Raw genomic sequence first — 24,202 nt, forward strand, 5'->3', positions numbered from 1 at the left:
TGGATTGTTTCTTGTGCGATCCTGTTTCATACTCAGACTGGCTTGGAGATACAGCGTGTGGGAGATTTTACATTGTTTCAGCTGAACATGCCTTTTCTCATATTCATGAATACACTTTTTTTCAGGCTGACTTGAATTTGACCTTGAAAAATGTCTGAGACTGGAGAGATAGCATGGAGGTAAGGTGTTTGCCTTGAATGCAGAAGGATGGTGGTTTGAATCCCAGCATCCCATATGGTCCCCCGAGCCTACCTGGAGCAATTTCTGAGCATAGAGCCAGGAATAGCCCCTAAGCGCTGCTGGGTGTGACCCAAAATTCAAAACCAAAAAAAAAAAAAACATGTCTGAACTCCATTTAGAGATATTAAATTGAACGTTAATTTAGAAGCACTATTGAACTGATTCTAGAAATTGAGCCCCCTATCCCTCTCCTCTCCCATCACCACACACCTGGTGGTGCTCCAGCATTACCCTGGAAGTGCTTAGGAGACCATATGGTACGTTAGTTATTGAACTGGGCTTGATTGCATGCAAGCAAGTCTTGTCCCATGGACTATCTCTCTGGCCCCCTCTCTGTTTTTTTGATCCAATCTAGTGATGCTTAGGGGGCACTTGTGGCTCAGTTCTAAAGAGTTCCTCCTATTGGTGCTTAGAGGAGCATATAGGATTTAGTACTAAGGACTTCTGCATGCTAAACATGTGCTCTAGGTCAATGAAATAATTCCCTGGCCCTTAGAAATTGAGATGTTACTAAATTAGCGGTACAATCTTGAGCGAGGTCAAGGGTCATTCTCTGGGTCATATTTTTATTTTTATTTCCCATTGGCAAAATGACAGAACTAGAGATTATTCTGAAGTCACTATGTATGATCCCTGGTAAAATTTTAATTTTATGGGTTTTTGTTTTGTTTTTGTTTTTATTTGGGCCACACCCAGTGATGCTCAGGGGTTACTCCTGGCTATGCACTCAGAAATCACTCCTGGCTTGGGGGGGCCATATGGGATGCCAGGGGATCAAACTGCGGTCCTTCCTAGGCTAGTGCAGGCAAGGCTTACCCCTTCCGCCACTGCTTGGGCCCAATTTTATGGGTTTCTAAAGCTAAGCAACTGTCAAGTTCCATCTTTTGCTAAGTGCCATAACCCACGTAGGAATTTATTCTAATTCACATTAGGGTCAGCTAATGTTTTAAATGTAAATTCAAGTAAGTTTCTCTGTGAAGATCACAGAAAAGAATAATTTATGATGTTTTCCCATTATAACCAATTCATTGGAAAACAATGGGAGGCCATGAGCCGTGGACATTGGTGGAAGCCTAATGATTAGTGAGAGGTGGAAGTCAAACTAAGAAGTAAAGTTGAGTCAGAGAGTATAAAATATAAGTGGTCATTATGAAGGACTGAAGATATAGTAGATTTACCTATCAACTTGTATAAGTGTCTTGGAGTTGGGCTGTCAGTAGAAGCCTCTTTCTATCAATTGCTGTGATAATTGAATACACTGGAAAGGAGTAGGTACACAGAACACTTCAAAATCAAAAGTTAATAGTGCTAATCATTCTGTTTTCTTTTCCTATTTTGGATTTAAGAAGGGTAAAGATGAGAAAGCCAGACCTTCCTTATAAAGCATGGTTTAAAAAATATTTGATGGGGCCGGAGAGATAGCATGGAGGTAAGGCATTTGCCTTGCATGTAGAAGGTCAGTGGTTCTAATCCTGGCATGCCATATGGTCCCCTGAGTTCGCCAGGAGCGATTTCTGAGTGTAGAGCCAGGAGTAACCCCTGAGTGCTACCAGGTGTGATCCCCCCTCAAAAAAACGCCCCCCAAAATATATGATATTTTCTTTTTTAAAAATTTTTGTTCTCATTAAGAATATTCCTTGTGGGGCCTGAGAAATAGCATGGAGGTAGTGTGTTTGCCTTGCATGCAGAAGAACAGTGGTTCGAATCCCGGCATCCATATGGTCCCCCGAGCCTGCCAGGGGCGATTTCTGAGCCAATTGCCAGGAGTAACCCCTGAGTTAGTGTGTGACCCAAAAACCAAAAAAGAATATTCCTTGCATCATCTCACTCCAAATCACCTCACCTAGAGAAGCTAATGCATGCTGTCCTTTTTCTCTGACCTTGGACCTAACTTTATCTACACTTGGCTTAGAACTTATTTTGGCAGAGTGAGAGTGAGGAGGAGTTTGGCTTCTTTTATTTAAGTCTTTTGTTCTTCTGTCACGGAAGTCAGGCTTGCTGCATCCATCACAGGTTTGGCCACTCAACATTTGACACCACAGTAATAAATATGTGATAACACCTCTCAGACGTTTCCTACATGCCAGCAGCTGTACTGAGTGCTTTATACACATTGTCACATTAAATCTAGCTGCTCTCTCTATGAAGTACATTGCCTTTCTATGGAGTGGGAATTTCCATCTGTGGAAGTCAGAGAGACTCTATTTGTGTATATTTCCATTATGGGTAAATATCTGTCCTTACTTTCCAGTATGAACAATGGGCTATCAGGCTTCATTAGCAATTGAGCTTGCTCATAGCCCTTTGGTTCCATGGACAACTCAAATCTTTGGTGAGGCTTGAGGGCCCTGCATAGGGCCTAGTAGGTTCTAGTAGAACTGTAGCTTATACAATGGGTAGGAGGAATAATATCACAGAATGAGGATATGGAGTCTTCAGGACAGTTTTGGAAACCCAGTTATGTGCAAGTATGGAATGAAATGGGCCAAAGTTCTCACAGAGAGAAGGCTCCCTAGATGTTGTTGCCACTGATGTTTTCTGCTGCCAGGGTTTTGGGAGTTATCCTGAGGTGTCTAGACATGCTGAAGAGGGCTTGTTAAATCTACTGGCGACAAGGGTCCTGTTTGAAAATGTCTCTCTTGCATTGGGCTCTTGACACAGGACCTGTCTTGGGGTTGACATCATGGCCCTCCCATATTGTCTGTGGGCCTTTTCCTTCAGAGAGTTGGAACCAGGGTCCTGTAGAAAAACCTCCTTTTGAATCCACCTCAGATAGTTTTGTGAAAGTTAGGTCACACTAGCACCACTTCCTGTGCTACTTTCTTTTCTGGACTCCATTTCTGGTATTTGGAGGCGAGGGTGTTGGAGCCATACTTGATTGGGAAATTTCTCCTGGCTCATGCTTGCTGGGTTACTCCTGTAATGCTTTTGGGATACAGTGCCAGGGATCATATGTAAAGCATACATTCTAGCCTTTTGAATTATCCTGCTGGCGCTGGGTTCTTTTTCTGATTTTTAGCTTGAGACTCAAATAATTTTATTTAAAGCCAACTACACTCCTTCCCCTCTCTAAATTCACACACCAGCAACAAAGATCTTTCACTTTATTTTATTTTAATTATTTGTTTTTTGGGTCACACACCTGACAATTACTCCTGGTTCTGCACTCAGGATTTACTCCCAGCAGAGCTTGGGAACCATATGGGATGTGGATGATTAAACCTGGATCAACCACATGTAAGGCAAATGTCTTACCTGCTATACCTGCTGTACTCTGGTCCTTATTTATAATTTCTTAAAATCAGTCTCCCTTATCCATTCTTCAATTTGTTTTGTTTTGTTTTTGGGACACACCCAGCAGTGCTCAGGGGTTTACTTCTGGCTCTGTGCTCAGAAATCGCTACTGGCAGGCTTGGGGGACCATATGGAATGTCTACGATTGAATCCTGGTCTGTCCGGGGTCGGCCAAGTGCAAAGCAAATGCCCTATTGCTGTGCTATCTCTTCGGCACTCATTATTCAATTTTCAAGTGAGAACACACCAAGAATTTAGCCAGTTTTGGTATTTGGCTGAAACCTACTATTGGTTAAAACATTTTTTTAAACTTTATTTTATTGATTGATTTATTGGCTTTTGGGCCACACCTGGCTGCACTCCTGGCTCTGCACTCAGAAATTGCTCATGGAAGGCTCAGGGGACCATATGGGATACCAGGAATGAACTGGATTTCTCCCAGGTTGGCCGCATGCAAGGCAAATGCCCTACTGCTGTGCTATCTCTCCAGGCTCCTATTATTCATTTTGGACCTTAGCTTTGGTTTTAGAAGTTTGAATAATCAAATTTCTATTTTAAATTATTTTCTGGCTGTTCAAGATAATGTGAATGAATGGGTGAAGGAATGGGGAAATCAGTTAAAGCATCAGTCACGAGTATAAGTCAGATCATTTGAATTGATTGTTAATATCTGAAGCAAATTAAAATATTGGTGAACTTTCTAGAGACAACTTAAAGAGAGTGAAGTTATTCTTGTAAACTTTTTTTTGTTTTTGTTTTTTGGGTCACACCCGGCAGTACTCAGGGGTTACTCCTGGCTCTATGCTCAGAAATCACTCCTGGCAGGCTCAGGGGACCATATGGGATACCGGGATTAGAACCACCGTCCTTCTGCATGAAAGGCAAACGCCTTACTTCCATGCTATCTCTTTGGCCCCTCCTTCTAAACTTTTAAGTGTTGGATTTCTATTGTTTAGTGGAAGTAAGTATAAAATAAAATTTATTATTTAATTAAAATGTTTAATAATTAATGGTTATGAAGGTTTGTATTATGTACAAAACAATGAAGGATTTTTTACAGCGTTAAAAATAGGAAAATTAATTAACAATGAATATAAATTATAAAAGGAAATATTTTATTAGTTAAATTTAGGAAGAACTATATATTCTGTTCAACAAGAGTATAACATTTTAATTTTTATAAGTACTATTTAATAGTACAAGGTAGAAAAATAGAAATAAGGTATAATAGCATCATGATATTTATAGAATTTTGTATTAGCATTTATAATGTTAAATAATATAATCCTTAAAGATTATGTTTTCTTTTCAGTGGTGGGATGGCATTGAAACTTTGGTGGAAGGTAGGATGAATTCTGCATACATATAGAGGTGTTAGGGTATGAAATTATTTAAAATTATAAACTTATGATAAAATAATTTAAAAAGAAATAAAAACTATACATTTTGGGTTATTTTTATTGTGTACCAATTAATTCAGTTAAGTATTCATATGTTAATGCATATATCAAGGAGTTTTCACAAAATAAACATTTCCATGAATTGCCAACTTACCTCTTAACCTTTCCTGGATAATACTCCCTTAGGCTACCATTATTCTATATCTATTATCACAAATTACTTTTGAAGTATGCTTTTTTATAGCTAATACAATTTAGATTATGAGTCTTTCAAGATAAAGTCCCTACTTAGAGATTTTCATTTTGTGAGGCTGCAGTAAGTGCATAAATTAAGCAGTTTCAAAATTTTGAGAGAATATCTTCAAAACCATCAGAAAAATAATCAATACAGACTATTTAAAGAGTTGTGAAAAAAGGAATAAAGTGAAGTTAAATACCAGCTCCTCTCAAGAACATTGTTGTTCTGTGCATCTTGGCTGTAAAATCATCAGTTTTTATAATGTAAATAATATGCAACATTATGTGCATTATTGCACTATTAAAGGCAAAGTATGGTGACATATAGATCTTACTGCTAAATCACTTATAATTTGACCACAATATTATTTAGTATATTTAGAATATGTAGTTATTTAGTATATCTGCATTTTCAAGACTTATCAATTTCTTTTTTTTTTTTTTTTTTTTTTTTTTTTTTTTTTTTTTTTTTTTTGGTTTTTGGGCCACACCCGGTAACGCTCAGGGGTTACTCCTGGCTATGCGCTCAGAAGTCGCTCCTGGCTTGGGGGACCATATGGGACGCCGGAGGATCGAACCGCGGTCCGTCTCCTAGGCTAGCGCAGATAAGGCAGGCACCTTACCTCCAGCGCCACCGCCCGGCCCCACTTATCAATTTCTTGACTTCACTCTTGGCTTGAATTGCCCTCTTTTCATTTCTTTCTAATGATGTCAAGTCAACGAGCTCATGTAGCCAGATTTGGCCTGCAGGTTTGTCCTCTATATATGGACATGGGCATGACTCTAGCAGAGAGAGATCGCTCATGGATATAGAGTGGGGTGTTCATTTAACTTGGTCTGAGTATTTTCAAAGGTGGATGGTCTGACTGAACAGAAATATTACTAATACTGGTTATCGGAAGTGTGTATTGCTACCTTGGTCTGACTACAGTTTTCTGAATGCCATTTCTAAATCTTCCATGATCCTGTTGGGTAAGTAATATTGTTCCAATTTTGCTAACTGGAAAGACAGTTGCAGAGAGGTTCAGAAGTGTGCTTGAGTACATGTAGCCAGGAGTAATGGAGAAAAGATTTATAACCTTTATATTTCTGTTTCATTTCAAAGCTTACTCTGACTCTGATCAGCATAAAGGAGCACAGGAAAAGACAATCCCAACTGGGCTGAGAAGGTCTAACTAGATAGGTGAGTGGGGAGGCAGTGAGATACACTGCATCCCAGATTGAGAGAAAGGAAAGAAGGGGCAGAGGATGAGCAAAGTTATAGGTTCTGTGTGAGAGGCTGTCTGTATGAATCAAGAAGCCAGTGTTTCCAGCTCAGCTCAGTATGGAGAGACAACCAGTGCCTGCTGTCCAGGGGAGACAGGGAGATGGCATTTCCACATCTCAACCCCTTTGGCCTGGGCAGATTGCCAGGGTGGAGAGCCAGGGAAGCACTGAGGCAGGAGAGATCATTATCAGGAGGAAGGAAGCTTGCTCTGGCAGCTCCCACCAGCCTGTTTGTGACAAGCAGGCTCTGGGCCACGGAAGTCCACTGAGGTCAAGGGAAATGTGATCCTGGATCAGGGAGATGAAGCTGGGACACTCCCTGTGTCTAGGCCTTCAGGCCAAAGGAATCTGATCAGAACCAGGCCCACAGCCCAGGTCAAAGCGCAATGGCTAAACAAGTTTAGAGGGAGTGAAGGGGAGATGAGGAGAAGAGAGAGAAGGGAGGGGAGAGGAATAGAGAAGAGAAGAAGAGAGAAAGAGGGAGGGAGGGAGGGAGGAAGGGAGACAGAGACAGACAGAGAGAAAGAGAGATCAGATCCTTGGAACACCTCATGCAGTCTCTTGGCTAAAGAGGTAATGGATGACCTTTATTCTGGTAAACTGGGGTAGCTGACTTCTCATGTGAATCCTTACTTAGTACTCTTATCCCTACAACATTGTTTCCTTTTAGCCAATGGTAAAGTAGACAGGGCATCTGATATGTAAGGAGACAGACCTATCTTAAGTCTGGGGCTTTTGCTACTAAACAAGTTGGAAGTTCTTTAATTAAACCATGAAATTTCAATTCCCTGATCCCTGGGGATGGCAAGTCATCCCTGTCGAGCCTATTTCATGCAGCTTCCTATGGCGACACCATGAAATGCTATACAAACATAGGAGGTGCTGTTGGCCCCACCACCAGGTCAGTTGGGGAAGACTAGGAGACCATGGGTCGAAGAACCTGTCCCTATATTCCACTCCCTCTTTCTTATTGTTTCTTCCACATGTTAAGCTGCCATGATAAGGGGGAACAAGGAAGAGATGTACATAGACACAGACCAGGGAACCCATATACCCTATAATTTTCTCAGACCCACTCTTAGATATAAACAACAACAAAAAAGATAGAAGGTAAACTCTTTTCGGGACTGGAGAGATAGATAGCACAGAGGTTGGGTGTTTGCCCTGCACGCAGCTGATTCAGGACAGACTGTGGTTCAATTTCCAGCATCCTATATGGTCCCTTGTGCCTGCCAGAGGCAATTTCTGAGAGAGCCAGGAGTAACCCCTGAGCATTGCTGGATATAATCTAAAATCAAAACCAAACAAAAAGGTAATCTCTTTTGGAGTTTCCTGAAGTATGAACCTCCTTTTCCCCCCATCTCAGACGTGCATAAGCTAGGAAAGGCCCCAGAGATGAGGCCTTTTGGGTTTGGGAGTGGTGCACAGCCCAAGAGGGAAAGAGCTGGAGACCTAAAGGACTTTGTCCAAGTGCACAGGAACCAGCGGAAACTTCCAAGAATCTCTTTTCTCGGGTGGGTCGCAGGCGATGATGAAAGATGCATTCATTTGCTTCTCATTGTACCTGCAGTTTGGGTACTTCCCTGAGATCAGCTGACAGTTGGTCAAGGACACAGGCGTTGGGCTCTGGTGGCAGTTTCCCCGGCCATTCTTGCAGGTTATGTTGGGGGTCTGACAGGTGCTGGTCACATTGGAGAAGGATTCATGCAGGAAGGTGTTAAATCTCTTGCAGTTTTTCTCATACTGGTTGATGCGATTCATAGCCATGCTGCATTTCATTGGGCTCAGCTGCACATGCTGGATTTCAAACCATTGAGCTGAGGTCATGTTCTTGGGCTTGGCACTGGTGGGGCGCTGGGCCACCCACAGTGCCAGCAGCAGGAACAGCAGCAGTGGGCAGGATTGTGCTCTGGCTGCTGCCATCTTTCCCGGGTGGGGTGGTGGGGGCCTGTTTGAATGGAGGCTGGATTTGTAGGTTCCAAAGCCCCCAAATGTAGGTTTCCAGAGTAGAAGGACAAGACCACACAACTGGAATAAAGTTTAACACTTTAATCTGTCTGCCAACAAGATTCCCCAGCCTGGTCAGCCAGGGGCCATCCCCTGAAGGAGATGAGCCCCGCCCAAGGTCATGATGAGAATTATATAGAGAAGGGATATAGGGAGGTTCCAGCTTTCCTTAAAATGATTGGCTCTTGTCTAGGGGTACCTTCCTACTCCTCCCTTGTCCTTCCCTGATAGGCTACCTGGTATGACCAGGTAGACTTAGACGGGGTCTATAGAAATAGGCTCACACCATGTGGTCCTTACAAAATGGTGTTTCTGGGCCTGGAGAGATAGCACAGCGGCGTTTGCCTTGCAAGCAGCCGATCCAGGACAAAAGGTGATTGGTTCGAATCCCGGTGTCCCACATGGTCCCCTGTGCCTGCCAGGAGCTATTTCTGAGCAGACAACCAGGAGTAACCCCTGAGCACCACCGGGTGTGACCCAAAAACCAAAACAAACAAACAAACAAACCAAAAAAACCCCCAAAAAACCAAAATGGTGTTTCTCCCTGCTCAGAACCTAAGAAGAAGCTTGCCATGTGGCTTTTACAAAATGGCGTTCCTCCTTATTCAGAATTCAGGTCCCAACAGGTTCAGAGCAGGAGCCAGGAATCAGCCCTCCTACTTCAGCTCCTTCTGATCACCCTCTCCCACCTTGACTGTCTTTTTTTTTTTTTTTTTTTGGCCACACCCGGCAGTGCTCAGGGGTTAATCCTGGTTATGCACTCAGAAATCGCTCCTGGCAGGCTTGGGGGACTATATGGGATGCCGGGATTCGAACCACCGTCCTTCTGCATGCAAGGCAAACGCTCTACCTCCATGCTATCTCTCCCCTTGACTGTCTTCTTGCACCAGTCTTTTGTATGTCTGCAGCACTGTGATCCCAGCTGCTAACCCTAGGGTCCCATCTTTTAGCCTCAGATCCCCAAGCTTCCTTCATTTTTTTTTTTTTTTTTTTTTGGTTTTTGGGCGGTGCTCAGGGGTTACTCCTGGCTGTCTGCTCAGAAATAGCTCCTGGCAGGCACGGGGGACCATATGGGACACCGGGATTCGAATCAACCACCTTTGGTCCTGGATTGGCTGCTTGCAAGGCAAACGCCGCTGTGCTATCTCTCTGGGCCCAAGCTTCCTTCATTTTATCCTGTCTCCTCCCATTCCAGCTCCTCTCCCTCCCATTTCCCTCCCTAGTGTCTCTGTGTCTTTAACTCTGTCTCTGTCACATCCCTTTCATGGCCCTGAGCCCATTTCCTCCATTTCCCCATGTTGTGCTTCCATCCCCAAATTGCTCTCCTCTTTCTTAAGACCCTACGAGTGTCTCCCCACCCAGGGCCCCTTCTTTGTCTGGTCACACAACAAGTGCACTCTTTTCTGGTCCAAAACTATCACTTTCCAGGCCCCCCTAGCATCCTGACAGAAGCCTCACCTTCTCATGAAATTCTCGCGCAGTGCCTCTGACCTCTGGGCTTCAGCTCTCTGGGCTTCAGTCTCCCAGCAGCTCCTCTACACAGGCCTGAATATGCGCTTCTGTCTTCACGTGGGCTGGCAACATCCTGCGTCAGGAAATGCGTCAGGTTCGTGTGTCTCTGACACAGCTGCCTGGAGTGGATGCTTATGGAACTAGTGTACCTGCCTGAACATGTTCAGCAATGAGGAAGTTTGAATTTTAACCTTCCAATCCGTTCTCTGGTTACAGGGGCTTTGTTCTTTGGTTTGGTTTGGGGCCACCCTTGGCAATGCTCAGGGGCTACTCTTGGCTCTGTGCTCAGTGCTCATTCCATGGTGGTCCTGAGGATCAAACCTGGACCTCCTACAGGCAAATTGTATACTTAGCACTTTGAGCTATCTCACCTGGCCTTGTCACATGTTTCTTTTTCCTTTTTCTTTTGTCTTTTTGGACCAAACCCACTCCTGGTGCTGCTCTCAGAAATCATTCCTGGCGGGCTCAGGGGAACCATATGGGATGCCAGGGATCTAACATGGGTCAGCTACATGCAAGGCAAATGCCCTCGCAGCTGTGCTATTGCTCTGGCCTCTATTCTTTTTTTTTTTTTTTTTTTTTTTTTTTTTTGGTTTTTGGGCCACACTCGGCGGTGCTCAGGGGTTACTCCTGGCTGTCTGCTCAGAAATAGCTCCTGGCAGGCATGGGGGACCATATGGGACACCGGGATTTGAACCAACCACCTTTGGTCCTGGATTGGCTGCTTGCAAGGCAAACACCGCTGTGCTATCTCTCCAGGCCCTTCTTTTTTTCTTTTGATTGATTCTTAGGACTTATGTTTGTCTCTGTGCTCAGGGATCCCTCCTGATGGGCAAAGGGGGATCATATAGGATGCTAGGGATCAAATAGGTGGTTATCTGCTTGCCAGTCAAGAACCCCAACCACTGTGCTATCTCTCTGGCCCCTGGTCACAAGGTTTGATATGTAATGCAACATTTGACCTAGCAGTCAACCCAAACGGATTTCAGGAAGAGTTGTCTCTTAATCCCCTTTGTTTGTGATTGGTTGTGGGGTGGGGATGACTGTGCTGGTAAGAATTTCTTTTCTCCCACCCGAGACTAAGAGAATAGGTGCTTTGTTTGTTCCTTCATTCCTTCATTTGTTCCTTCCTTCCTTCAATTGAAACTTTGGGCGTGATGCATTCATTGGAGTTACTTCAATTTGTGTGGGCGTGTGTCTTCAAAGGATGACCACACATTTTGCGCTCCTTGTCACTGAGCCCAGATTCTGGTTGGGTGTGTTGTAAACAGAGGAGCCATGACTTTAGGTCTCTGACCTGAGCACACTCTGTTTGTATGGTTTTTTGCCATCTGAACTTATGGTTTCTCTTTAGGAGGAAATGGAGGAGACAGGGAAGTGGGCAAATCATTACAGTCCCAATGCCCAGCACCATCCCAGCTCAGCTCTTGTACAATGACTCATTCCTCTGGGCCCTTCAGTCCCAGGTATGGACTAAGATCATATGACTCCATGTGGAGAAGGCACCCAACACTTCCTGGCTATCACTCTCCTGCCTGCTTCTGTGAAATGATGTACAAATTGGAGAATGCTGCTATTGATCATGCATTGTGAGCAGCCTCAGGCCTCTCTTGCCATGTGTGTGCCCCCCCCCCCAAGATAGTAACAGCTATGTAGAGAGAAGGCAGTGCTTGTCTCCTGTAGTTGGAATCTCTGAGACACAGAGACAGAGCAGCATCCCTGTCTAGGGATGGGAAGGCATGAATAGTACTTTTCTTTTCTTTTCTTTTTTTTTTTGTTATTTATTTATTTATTTATTTTCAAAGGATATTAAGTTCAGCTTTGTTAATGTCATCAAGAAATATATGCTGGGACCGGCGAGGTGGTGCTAGAGGTAAGGTGTCTGCCTTGCAAGTGCTAGCCAAGGAAAGATCTCGACCGAAGTTCAATCCCCCGGCGTCCCATATGGTCCCCCCAAGCCAGGGGCAATTTCTGAGCACTTAGCCAGGAGTAACCCCTGAGCATCAAACGGATGTGGCCCGAAAAACAAAAAACAAACAAACAAAAGAAACAAGAAATATATGCTAAGATACTTGGGATAGATAGATATATTAGTAACAAAAGAAACAAGCAATCCTTTATATTATAGAACTAGTATTCCATTTGGACAAGTACAAATGAAATCTAGGATTAGGAATGTGGTTTCATGGTGGAGCACTTCCCTTGCATGGAAGAGGCCCTGGGCTTGATCCCACACATGATTCCCTAAGCACTGCTGGGAACAACTTATAAACAACAAGCCAGGAGTAGGTCCTGAGCACTGGTGGGTGTGGACTCCAAATTAAAATAGACAAATGGGGATGGGCTTGATTCCTGGCACTTGATATAGTCCCCTGAGTACCACCAGGAGTGATTCCTGACTGTAGAGCCAGGAATGACTTTTGAGCACTGCCAGGTGTGACCTAAACACAAAAACACCAAAACAAATTCCAAACAAATAAAACCTTCAGAACCAGGAAGATAGTTCAGTGGGCTAGAATGTATAATATGCATGCAGAAGTCTCAGGTCTGAGCTGACACTGCATAGTTCCCCAAGCACTGTATTGCAGGAGTTAGTCCTGGGCATTACCAGATGTGAACTAGAAATGAATAAATGAATCTGGGGCTGGAGAATGGCTCATGGTAGAGTACCTGCCTTGCAGGTGTGAAGACTTGAGTATTAAGACTTGAGCTTCAGGGGCCGGAGAGATAGCACGGAGGTATGCCTTACATGCAGAAGGACGGTGGTTCGAATCCCGGCATCCCATATGGTCCCCCGAGCCTGCCAGGAGCAATTTCTGAGCATAGAGCCAGGAGTAACCCCTGAACACTGCCAGGTGTGACCCCCCCAAAAAAAGACTTGAGCTTCATCCCCAACCCATGTCATTTGGGGTCCCAAACAGCAACCAAGTGTTCCATTTCTGGGTGCCCCACCAAGTGTGTGTGAATCGCAACCCAGTGTTTAATGAGCCCCGGTTACCTTAGCCACAAAGGAAAAGGAAAGGAAGAGACTTTTTATTTATTTTTTAACTTAATAAAATATTTTTATTAATATCTTTATTTAAACACCTTGATTACAAATATAATTGTTGTTGGGTTTCAGTCATGTAAAGAACACCACCCTTCACCAGTGCAACATTCCCATCAGCAATGTCCCAAATCTTCCTCCTCCCCATCTTAACCCCACCTGTACTCTAGACATGCTTTCTACTTCCCTCATTCATTCACATTGTTAGGATAGTTCTCAGTGTAGTTATTTCTCTAATGCTTTGTGGTGAGCTTCATGTTGTGAGCTGGACCTTCCAAACCCTCCTCTCTTTGTCTTTGAGGATTATTGTATAAATGTCTTTTATTTTTTTAAAAACTCATAGATGAGGGTTTTAAGCTGCATCTCTCTCTCTCTCTCTCTCTCTCTCTCTCTCTCTCTCTCTCTCTCTCTCTCTCTCTCTCTCTCTCTCTCTCTCTCTCCCCCTCTGACTTATTTCACTCAGCGTAATGGATTCCATGTGCATCCATGTAGGAGGAGACTTTTTAAAATTATCTTTATTTAAACACCTGATTACAAATATAATTGTAGTTTTATGATTACAGTCATGTAAAGAACACCCCCCTTCACCAGTGCAGGATTCCCACCACCAATTTCCCAGATCTACCTACTCCCCACCCACCCACACCTGTACTCGAGACAGGCTTTCTTTTTCCCTCATTCATTCACATTATGATAGTTTTCAGTGTAGTTATTTCTCTAACTGCACTTATCACTCTATGTGGTGAGCTTCATGTCATTAGCTGCACCTACATGGGAGGATGGGGGGAAGTAAGGGTTGGGACTGAGGCAGTAAAATATTAGAAATGAGCTTTGTGGGGCAGTATCAAGGTCCCAATACAAGATGGATATTATGGATATATAGAATATATGCACACAATACTATCAATATGAAAACAAGGAGAAAAAATTTCCACTGACTGTCCCAACATAAACCAGTGCTAGAACAGCCTGCCCTCCTCCCAGAGCGCATTCCCATTAGTGTAGGGAGAGATAGGGGGAAAGCCTGTTGACCCCTATAGAGTCCACCTAGACCGGTGCCCAGGGAAAGACTGAAGTCCAGGGGAGAAAAACCCTATACCTGGCAAGGGCTGGTCTCCAGAATCAAGGAGGAAACCGGAAGCCAAATGTCTGCCCGCCCTCCTCCCCATGCCCCTCCCCGCTGGAATACGGAGGGATGGGGGGAACCTGAGGACCACTAAGAATCCACCTGAACCCACTTCTGGCCATTTGAGCTGGCACCCAGGGAAGGCCTGGAGTCAGGGGAAAAAGACAAGGATGGCTGGGGGCCTGCCAAGCCTTCCAGCACTCCCCAGGCTAGGGAGAAAAGCTCTGGTATGGGGCTTCCCCAAACCTTATACCTGGCAAGAGCTGGTCTTCAGAATCAAAGAGGGAACCGGAAGCCAGATGTCTGCCCGCCCTCTTCCCCATGCACCTCCCCCCTGGAGTACGGAGGGAGGGGGGAACCTGAGGACCACTAAGAGTCCATCTGAACCCACTTCTGGCCATCTGAGCTGGCACCCAGGGAAGGCCTGGAGTCAGGGGAAAAAGACAAGGACAGCTGGGGGCCTGCCAAGCCTCCCAGCACTCCTCAGGCTAGGAATAAGGGCCCCGGTAAGCTCAGTTTTTCTGATCTGTTAGTTCAGTGTGAAGATTTCTAACTTCAGTTGACAAATTTTCTTGATGCTTAATTTTGCTCCAGTCAAGTTTATCGATTCCTTTTTTTTTTTTTTTTGAGCTCCCTGAACACTTTCCATAATTCTACTCTAAACTTCTTGTTTGAGAGCATACCTATTTGTTTCCTACTTTTTAGATTATTAGAGGAGCCATCTTGATTTCTGTAAATATGGGGGTGTACTGCAAAATTACTCCATTGGCAAGGCTGTAGATTGCTTCTTAAAATGTGCAGAAATGGAATTCAGGGGTTACAAGATAAGCACGGCTGCGAAGCGAAGTGTGTTGGGTGGGGACATCTTACCGGGTGTGGGTCCTGAAGAGGTTATAGTCCTTGGAGTGTAGGCAGGCTCAGCAGAGAAAAGCCTTTTTTTATTTTTTTTTTAATAGGAGGAGACTTTAAAAGAAAAAAAAGCTGCGCTAGAGCGATAGTGCAGAGGTTAAGGTGCTTGCCTTTCATGTGGCCAACCTGGGTTCAATCCTCTCATCCCATATGGTCTCCTGAGCATCGCCAGGAGTAATTCTTTTTTTTGTTTTGTTTTGTTTTGTTTTTGGGTCACACCCGGCAGCGCTCAGGGGTTACTTCTGGCTCTACACTCAGAAATCGCTCCTGGCAGGCACGGGGGACCATATGGGATGCTGGGATTTGAACCACCGTTCTTCTGCATGAAAGGCAAACGCATTACCTCCATGCTATCTCGCCGGTCCCAGGAGTAATTCTTGAGATTAGAGCCAGGAATAACCCCTGAGCATAAGTTTATGGGTATGACCTATAAACTAAAAAATAATAAAAAAAAAGTTTGGTTAGGGCTGAGAGGAATATTGCAATGGCTTAGAGTTTAAAGTTCCCCTATTCACCTTTGCCAAGTATAATCCTGATAGCTCTACTATATTCAATCCTGGCACAAGTGAATTTTTGGTCACAATGCAGCTGAGTGTGTGCAAACACTGCTGAACACCTAGATTGAAAAGACATGTGAGCACCATGGCCTGGAAATGTGATCCTTGGCACTCATATGTGTGAACACAGGGGCCCCAGGTGAGCACCACCTTATAATCTGTGTGTCTCAAATAAATACTATGACCCCTGGTTGGTACATATGCAGTCTCACAACCAAAAAGATTGCAAATAAACAACTCCAGAGCTTGGCGTATCAGCTCTGGTGAGCACCACCTCTATAATACGTGTGTGTGTGTGTGTGTGTGTGTGTGTGTGTGTGTGTGCCAGCTCTGGTCATCTCAACACCCAAAACAACAAAGGGAAGGGGAGAAAAGTAGAGAAGGAGAAAGTAAAAAAAAAATCTAGCAAACAGACAGAAAAAAAAAATAAACCCACTTTGCTCAAAGTGATCATTGTAGGGATGACTCATTGGCAAAATTGTGTGCTTTGCAAACTTGAAGCCAGGAGTTCAACCCTAGCATCTTTTCACATATACTTAGTGTTTCTGTCTGAGATCCTGGGAACACAGCAATATATGACTTCTTGTGTGCACTATGAGGTGTGAGCATAGCAACTAAGTGTGGGTGTCTTCCAGTTATCACCAGAACTGCAGCAGCTGTAGGCAAAAGGGTGGGGGAGAGGGAAGAACAAAAAAAATTGAAATCATCCTTACTAAGAAAAAGTAGAGGAAGAGAACTGGAGGGATAGTTCAAAGGGCTAGTGCACAGGGCTGGAGTGATTCAGAGGTAGGGTGATCATCTTGCATGTAGCCAACCTGGGTTCTATACCTGGTACCTCAGATGGCCCTCAAAGCCCACCAAGAATGATCCCGAAGGGCACAGCCAGAATAACACTTAGCATTTCCAGGTGTGTCCCACTCAGCCCCCACACAGAAAAAGGGCTACCTCACATGCTTTGAATGCAGGAAGCTTGGGTCTCATCCCCAACACCACAAGATTCTCCCAGGCACCAGGAGTGGCATGCCGATGGGTATCTAAAATTAACTAACCAAACGAAAATGTTGAACTAGGGATAGTTCAGTGGGTGGAGCACATGATTTGCATGAGGAAGGTCCCGGTTGGATTCTCTGCACTTTACTAAAAGAAACCTCCAAGCCACACATCAGGAGCATTTCTAGGTGTGATTCCAGAACAAAGAGAAAAGTAAAAAAAAAAAAAAAAAGATCAAACAACAAACATACAAACAAAAGAAAAACTGACACCCCCCTTTTTAAAATTTTTATTTTTGTCTTTTAGATAGGGGCTCTGCCTTTTTCATAGAACCTTGGGACATGAATTACTTTGTTTTACCTCATATTTGTACAAAATTGAGAAGAAAAAAGAGAATGAGGGCCAGGGCCAAGTGGATTCAGCTGCATTGGTGGAGATAAAAAAGGACAGAACTAAATACCCAGATTCAAACTGTAACAATAAACTTTGAAGGAGCCTGTTACATTGGCAGGCGAGGGGGCTAAGGGTAGAAGTATAGGATGCATGCTGGGAACTTTGGTGGAGAAAGGTCAACACTGGTGGTGGGAATGGCCCTAATTCACTGTCACTGAATGCCTGGAATTCAACTATGAAGTACTTGTGGTTCACAATGGTTTCAATAAAAATACAAAAAAAAAAAAAAAAAAAGTCAAACAGAATGGGGATCAGTAGACACTGATTTTTTTTGTTTTTGTTTTTGGGTCACCCCCAGCAGTGCTCAGAGGTTACTCCTTGCTCTACACTCAGAAATCGCTCCTGGCAGGCTCAGGGGACCATATGGGATGCCGGGATTCAAACCACTGTTTTTCTGCATGCAAGGCAAATGTCTTACCTCCATGCTATCTCTTCAGCCCTAGACAGTGATTTTTAAAGTTGAGCCACTGGGGCCAGAAAGGTAATACATGGCCTTGCATGTGGCCAACCTGGTATTAATCACTGGCACCACACAAGATCCCCTTAGTGCTGCCAAGAGCAATCACTTCACAATAAACCTGGAGAAAGCTTTGAGAACAATGGATGTGGCCAACCAACCAACCAACCAACCAATAAACCAACCAACCAACCAACCAATAAACTAACCAACCAATCAACCAACCAACCAACCAACCAACCAATAATAGCCCAAGTCCCAGAATCATTGAAGTGGGTAACTTTGAGTCAGAAAACTAATTCTGAGAGTGGATTTTTCTTGCCTGGAGAAGATGCTTCATGGAGATGGAATAGCACTGCTAGTGCCTGCCTATTGGGAGAACAACAATAAATTCACTGTAGCTGGAGCAAAATGAAGGGGTATAGAGAAAGACCAGAGTCCAAATCTAAGTAAGTCTTAGAGCCCCGGAGAAGAACTCTGAATGTAGTGGGGAATTTAGTGAGGATTATAAGAAGCAAAAAAGATGACAGTGTTTAAAGACCAGAACATAGGACTTTGAGTCAGGAAGATGGGTATTTGGTGAACAGGCATGTATCATGTTTAGTGGAGCAGATCTAAGGGTTAGGATGAAGGGCCACAATTTAGGCTTACTGCTGGCTTTGCACTCAGGCGTCACTCTTAGAAGGCTCAGGGGACCATATGGTATGCAGGGATCAAACCCTGGTTGGCTGTGTGCAAGACAAATACGTTATCCATTGTACTATATATTTTTATTTTCCTGTTTTTTGGATCCTACCTGGAAGTGCTCAGGACTTATTCCTGTCTCCGAGCTCATGGATCACTCCTGGCAGTGCTTGGGAGGCCATATAGGGTTGCCAGGATAGAAACTGGGTAAGTACCACCCTACCCACTGTGCAAGCCCTAATGCCCAGGATGACTGACCAGTCTGTGGAAGAAGTGTTGGCAATGGAAAAGACCACTAGATGGCAACAGAGACCAGGGAACAGGTTTCACAGGCCTGGCTCCAGTATCCTCTGGGTCCTGAACTTTGGGAACAAGCAGTCTTTGCTGTTTTGTTAAAGGTGCCTTGAATCTGCAGTTTGAACTTCTGGGTGGAGAATTATTTTTCCGCCGCTGTAGAAATGCAAATACTCGAACATAAAGTCCACGGTCTAAAACTAAGTAATTGTGGATAGAATTTGAATGGAGGCTGGCCTGCTGGAGTGGGTGTAGACCTCTCAGAGCCCATTTGAATTCCTAGCCTGGACTCATTATTCTAGAGTGAGATGTTTCCAAATCACAGCTTGCATTGCCCTTTGCTCTTGTGTCTTTCTGTCATTATAATACTTTTTGCTCTCTCTTCAACTCCATTATACTAGGCTCTCCAAAAAGCTGCCTTGGTGTTGTGTGAAAGTAAAATAAACAAGGCCCATTGTTGTAGGTGGAAGAAAAAAAGAGTAAAGTTTGGAAGGCCAGAGAGATATTGTAGGGGTTAAGAAGCTTGCCCTTTGGTAGTGGGATGGTTGCACTGGTGAAGAAGGGTGTTAAAAAAAAAAAAGAAGCTTGTCTTACATTCAGTTAGCCCCAATTTGAACCCTGGCACTGCATGTGGTTGCCTAAGCATTGTACAGAGCTGGGAGTGACCCTGAATACTGCCAGGTGCTCCTCCCTCCAGGCCCATAGAGTAGAGCTTAGCTTTGTTCAAAACATTGAAGTGGCATCTGCATGATTCAAGCTGCAATCTTGACGTTGCTTCCAGCATTTGGATAAGGCAATTGCCTTTATTGGCCAAAATAATGCAGCACCTAAGATCTACTTCACTTTGCCTTCAATAGAAGTTGCCATTTACTCCCCTCCACTACGTTCATGTGAGACATGAAAAGATGAAGGGAAAAGAGAGAAGGCTAGGAAGGGCCACATATGGATTAGAGTCTGGCAGAAGGGAGAAGAGAAAAACACAAAGACAAGTAGAGCACAAAATGATGGGAGGAAAGAAACCCCCTCATGAGCATTCCACAGCAAGGCTGGGAAGTTCTGCCTGCTTCTTTCTTTTCTGTTTCCAGTCATTTTGGTCACTGGTCTAACCTTCCCTGAGCTGCTGGTGTGTGTGTGTGTGTGTGTGTGTGTGTGTGTGTGTGTGTGTGTGTTTATTGTGTATGTGTGAAATCATTGGGGCAGTATTGTGAAAGTCCCAGTGATGCCAGGTGTACCTCTGTTTTTCATCTGGACAACAGCTGCTGCTTCCTCTAAGTCTGTACAGGGAGGTGCCTGGGAGAGCAAAGGGCAGTGCTTGGATAGGCGCCCACCCTCAGAGCCCAGCCCTCCTTCTCCCTCCCATCCTTTCCTTCCAACTCCACACATATGGATGGAAAACCCATGCTAATTCCTCTCATGCACAAGCGGGTTCAAGTTCTCTTTTCCTACTTTTGTTGCTCATAGATAAGTAAAGATAATGGGATAGAGTTTTGTAGACCAGGAAAGTAAAACAGACCACAGTTGGGTGGAACTCTGTTAGGGTCTTAGAATTCTCAAGCCTCTCCTGGGAACAACTGTGATCTGAAGGAGGAGGCATCACAGAACGTCTCAACCTCAGCTCCCAGGCGCACACTCTTGGACAAACCTGGGTGAGGAGAGGGAGACCTGCCTAGGTAGAGAGGCTTCACCAGTTCTCACAAACTATGGATATTTATCTGCATTCAGCTCCCCAGCTATCTACAGAATAAAAGGCAAATTCTTCCACATGAGTGTCACTGTCTGCTGCCATCTGGCAAGCCTGTCTGTCCAACTTTATTTTTGACTTTTCTCCTACTGAATATCTTAACCCTTGCCAGGCTGTTGGTTTTTTTTTTTTCCAAAATCTTTTATAATTTTCTCTGCACCTTTTTTCCCCCCTCTCTCTCTTTTGCATTATTATGGTACTCAGGGGCAACTCTTGGTGTATGGTTTTGGTAATACTCCCTAGTGGTTCTCAGGGGATCAGGGTGTGCTTGAGCTGGGTCAAGCCTTCCGAATGAGAAGCTTGTGTCCTAGTTCTTTGAGCCATCTCCCTGGCCCCCTTTAACCAATTTTTGCTCCTTGAGACCCATTCCAAGCCTCAGGATGACCGTCTCCTCAGTCCCCAATTTAATTTCTAATCTAGAGGAATCATTTTTATCTAAATTCTACGGCTTTTATTGTTTTTCAGAAATATATTTCTCTTCCCCAAATCATTGTTTATTCCTTCATAATGATTTAGCTTTTGTCCAATTCAGTCTTTCAGTACCCAGAAGACAAGAACCACTGTTTACATCTTTGCTCCTCCCTCAAGATATAAAATACATGCTTGCTTATGTGACTCTGATTCAGCCTCTGCGGGAGAGAGGATCCCTTTGCCCCTGAATGATCCCAGTCTCTTCCACAGTGCCAGCAAACAATCATCAGGAATAATAGCACTACTTATGGAATTCAGCCTTGGGGAAGAGTGAAGTGATGACAAGAAGGTTGGGTAGCTGAAGCAATCCTATGGGGTCAAGGACAACTCTAGAACTATCCATAACACAATAGGGTGTTTGAGCAATTTGAGTTAGATAGTGCAAAAGGGTTGCCACAGAAATTGTGGTGAGTCAGTCAAGGAAATACCTTGGGCTTCCCTCAATAGCAGGAGTCATCAATATATTTGCCACCCTAGCCAGTTGTTTGAGACCTGCTTATTGTTTGAGAGGAGAGGAGCAGAGAATGTGTAGATGAGTCATGCATCCTTAGAGAAAAAGCAACTCAGTTTCTTTGGCAGTGGAATTGTGAGCATTTCTTTTTTTTTGGGTGAGCATACCAGGTGGTGTTGCATAAGCACTGTTACCACCACTGTGCTTGGGGTTCACATCCAGCAGTGATGGGGGACTTGTGGTGCTGGGGAGCCAAATCCAAAGTTCCTGCATGCAAGGCATTTTCTCAAACCAGCTCTCTCTGGCTCACCACATGCATTTCTTTTGCTGGTAGAAAAAAATAGCACCTTCACAGCAAAATCTAACAAAAATATTTCAAAGTCTCAAATATTTATCAAACTTTTTCCTTTTTGGTTTTTGACTGTACGTGGCAATGCTCAGGGCTTATTCCTAGTGGTGCTCAGGGATCATATGCAGTGCTAAGTATGGAACTAGAGTTGGTCCTATGCAAGGCAAACACCTTAGCCCTTATACTATCTCTCTGGCCTACTCACCATCTGTATTTATTTATTTGTTTATTTATTTATTTTAGATTTTAGCCATACCTGGTGGTACTATCTTATTTCGTCAGGACTACTCCTGGCTCTGTACTGTTTATGGGCCCAGGAAGTTCCAGGGATATAATCTGGACCTCCTGCATGGAAAACATACATTTAGCACATTGAGCTTAGTTCTCTGGGCCTGCCAACCATTTTTAATATGTGATAAGTCTCCCTTGTTTGGAAATCATTAGACACGAGTTTCTCAACTTTGATCTGTTTACATTTTATCTGGGAGATATCTTGTGCAATGTCCAATGTTTGGTGGCATCCCTGGCCTTTACTCTCTAAATACCAGTAGTACCTGCCAAATGTAACAACAAAAAATGTTTCTATATATGATCAAATTGTCTCCAATGGAGAGCCACAGATTTAAACATAAAACCTTGGTAGAAAGCTACTGTCCCTCTAAATACTAGTTTTTTTGTGGTCAGAAAAATAGTTCAGAGGTAAAAGCATTTTCCTTGCATGCATTTCACCAGGTTTGATCCCCAAGTATCATAGATCGTGACCTCTTGAGAACTGCCAAGGTCCTATGGGGAAATTCCTGGTACTGCAGGGCCCAAGCATTAAATTACTGGCTGACTGAGAATCACAAGGAGGTTCCCAGATCTCCTGACCACTGTGTAGGAAGACAGTCCACTCCAAATAATCTAAATTTCTTCCTTTCTAGTTTAAATTTTGTTAATGTATATACCCAATGTTATGGGTATTCCAGGAATCCAAGGATCTCAGAAGGAAGCAGCAATCTTATGGCACCTTGTAGAGAAGATTAATTTTATTTGTAAAAATAAAATAGATTTTATTTGTAAATGTATCTTATTACAAATATTTTATTTGTAATAAAATAGATTTTATTTGTAAGAATTTTTTTTTGGGTTTTGGAGCCTTATCTGGTGGTTATTAGGAGTTACTTTTGGATCTGTACTCAGGAATAAATCCTAGTGGTGCTCCAGGATTTATGGGATCCTAGGGATCGAATCATAAAAGGCAAGCACCTCTTGTACTATCTCTGAGGCCCTAAAAGGATAGATATTTTTTTTAAGATCATATTTTACTAGGAACTGCAATTTGGAGCAGGAAAGCTTATCACACACTAAGTATCTTTCCTGGTCTGTGTTCGTGCCTTAATACATGTTCCTATGTGCATCTTTCCAAACAAATTGTAGTTCTCTGAACTGAAACGGTCTTATTTTATAGTTCCCTCAACACTTGGCATATTAAATCCTTTCAGATAGCATTTAACAACTATTTTTAAATAGTTGCACCCAGCTGACCCTGGTTTGATTCCTGGCACTGCAAATATTTCCAAGTCCTGCCAGGAGTGATCCCTGAACACAGAGTTAAGAGTAAGCCCTGAGCATAGCCAGGTGTGACTCAAAAGCTAAATAAAAAACTTTTTAAAAAGCAAACAAAGAGATTCATGGTTGGTAACAAAAATAGCAGGAAGATGATTTTATTTCTCTTTCTTTTTTCTTGGCTGTTGTGTTTCCTGGCAATTACACACCAGCTCCGCTGCATGCATGTTTGTAGGGATGTTCCAGAAACTTATTTGTTATAACCTTGAGCACCCAAAGTTGCAGTGAAACTGGGATCACAATCAATGTTTGGGTTGGGGTGGAGATCTAACTCATGAAAATTCTTGGTTTCATTTTGGCAAAGCAGGAACTCTGCTATGGAGATTCCTGGTTCTCAGAAGATTAAGTCACATGGTAGAGGGGTTTCTAGCTGGCAGAGCAGGAAAGAGGGAGAGGTCACCCTGCCCATTTGGGAATAAAAACTGTGCCAAAATATCACTGTAAAGATAGAGTGATGAGGGGCCAGAGAGATAGCATGGAGGTAAAGCGTTTGCCTTGCATGCAGGTCAATGGTTCAAATCCTGGCATCCCATATGGCCCTCCAAACCTGCCAGGAGCAATTTCTGAGCATAGAACCAGGAGTAAACGCTGAGCACTGCCGGGTATGACTCAAAAACAAAAACAAAACAAAAGGTCTATAACTCAATGGGCTAGAATGTGTAGAATGAATATTTTGTATGCGTGAGACCCGTTAAATCCCTAGCCCTGAATGTTATGAGTTGGGCTTAGCATCTGGGCACCACTGGGTGGGATTTAAAGTCTACCCAGCAACACTCAATGAACAGAAGATGCTAAATGAGTTGGTATAGGACTTAGGAGATCATATCTTTATTTATTTATTTATTTATTATTTATTTATTTAGTGTTTAATAATTAAAGGCACTTTCACATTGACTCTCTTTTTGGCTTTTTTCTTTCTTTCTTTCTTTCTTTCTTTCTTTCTTTCTTTCTTTCTTTCTTTCTTTCTTTCTTTCTTTCTTTCTTTCTTTCTTTCTTTCTTTCTTTCTTTCTTTCTTTCTTTCTTTCTTTCTTTCTTTCTTTCTTTCTTTCTTTCTTTCTTTCTTTCTTCTTTCTCTCTCTCCCTTCCTTCCTTCCTTCCTTCCTTCCTTC

General features: G+C 43.5%; 1 protein-coding gene and 1 non-coding gene across 2 annotated transcripts; both read right to left on the reverse strand.

The window, feature by feature from the left end:
• Positions 1-7,889: 7,889 nt before the first annotated feature.
• On the reverse strand, positions 7,890-8,363 carry LOC126001454 (ribonuclease 7-like). Its single transcript, XM_049768724.1, has one exon. It carries the CDS (start codon positions 8,358-8,360, stop codon positions 7,890-7,892), a length of 471 nt encoding a protein of 156 aa, XP_049624681.1. The 5' UTR covers positions 8,361-8,363.
• Positions 8,364-11,138: 2,775 nt separating this feature from the next.
• LOC126002772 (small nucleolar RNA SNORA11) lies at positions 11,139-11,266 on the reverse strand. The gene has a single exon (XR_007493410.1). It is a non-coding gene; the product is annotated as a small nucleolar RNA SNORA11 (small nucleolar RNA).
• Positions 11,267-24,202: the final 12,936 nt, after the last annotated feature.

This window comes from Suncus etruscus, chromosome 2, assembly GCF_024139225.1.
Source record: "Suncus etruscus isolate mSunEtr1 chromosome 2, mSunEtr1.pri.cur, whole genome shotgun sequence".
Lineage (NCBI taxonomy): Eukaryota > Metazoa > Chordata > Mammalia > Eulipotyphla > Soricidae > Suncus > Suncus etruscus.

Bases quoted from the DNA above. Each gene is read 5' to 3' on its own strand.
- LOC126001454 (XM_049768724.1), bottom strand. From the start codon at position 8,360: ATGGCAGCAGCCAGAGCACAATCCTGCCCACTGCTGCTGTTCCTGCTG.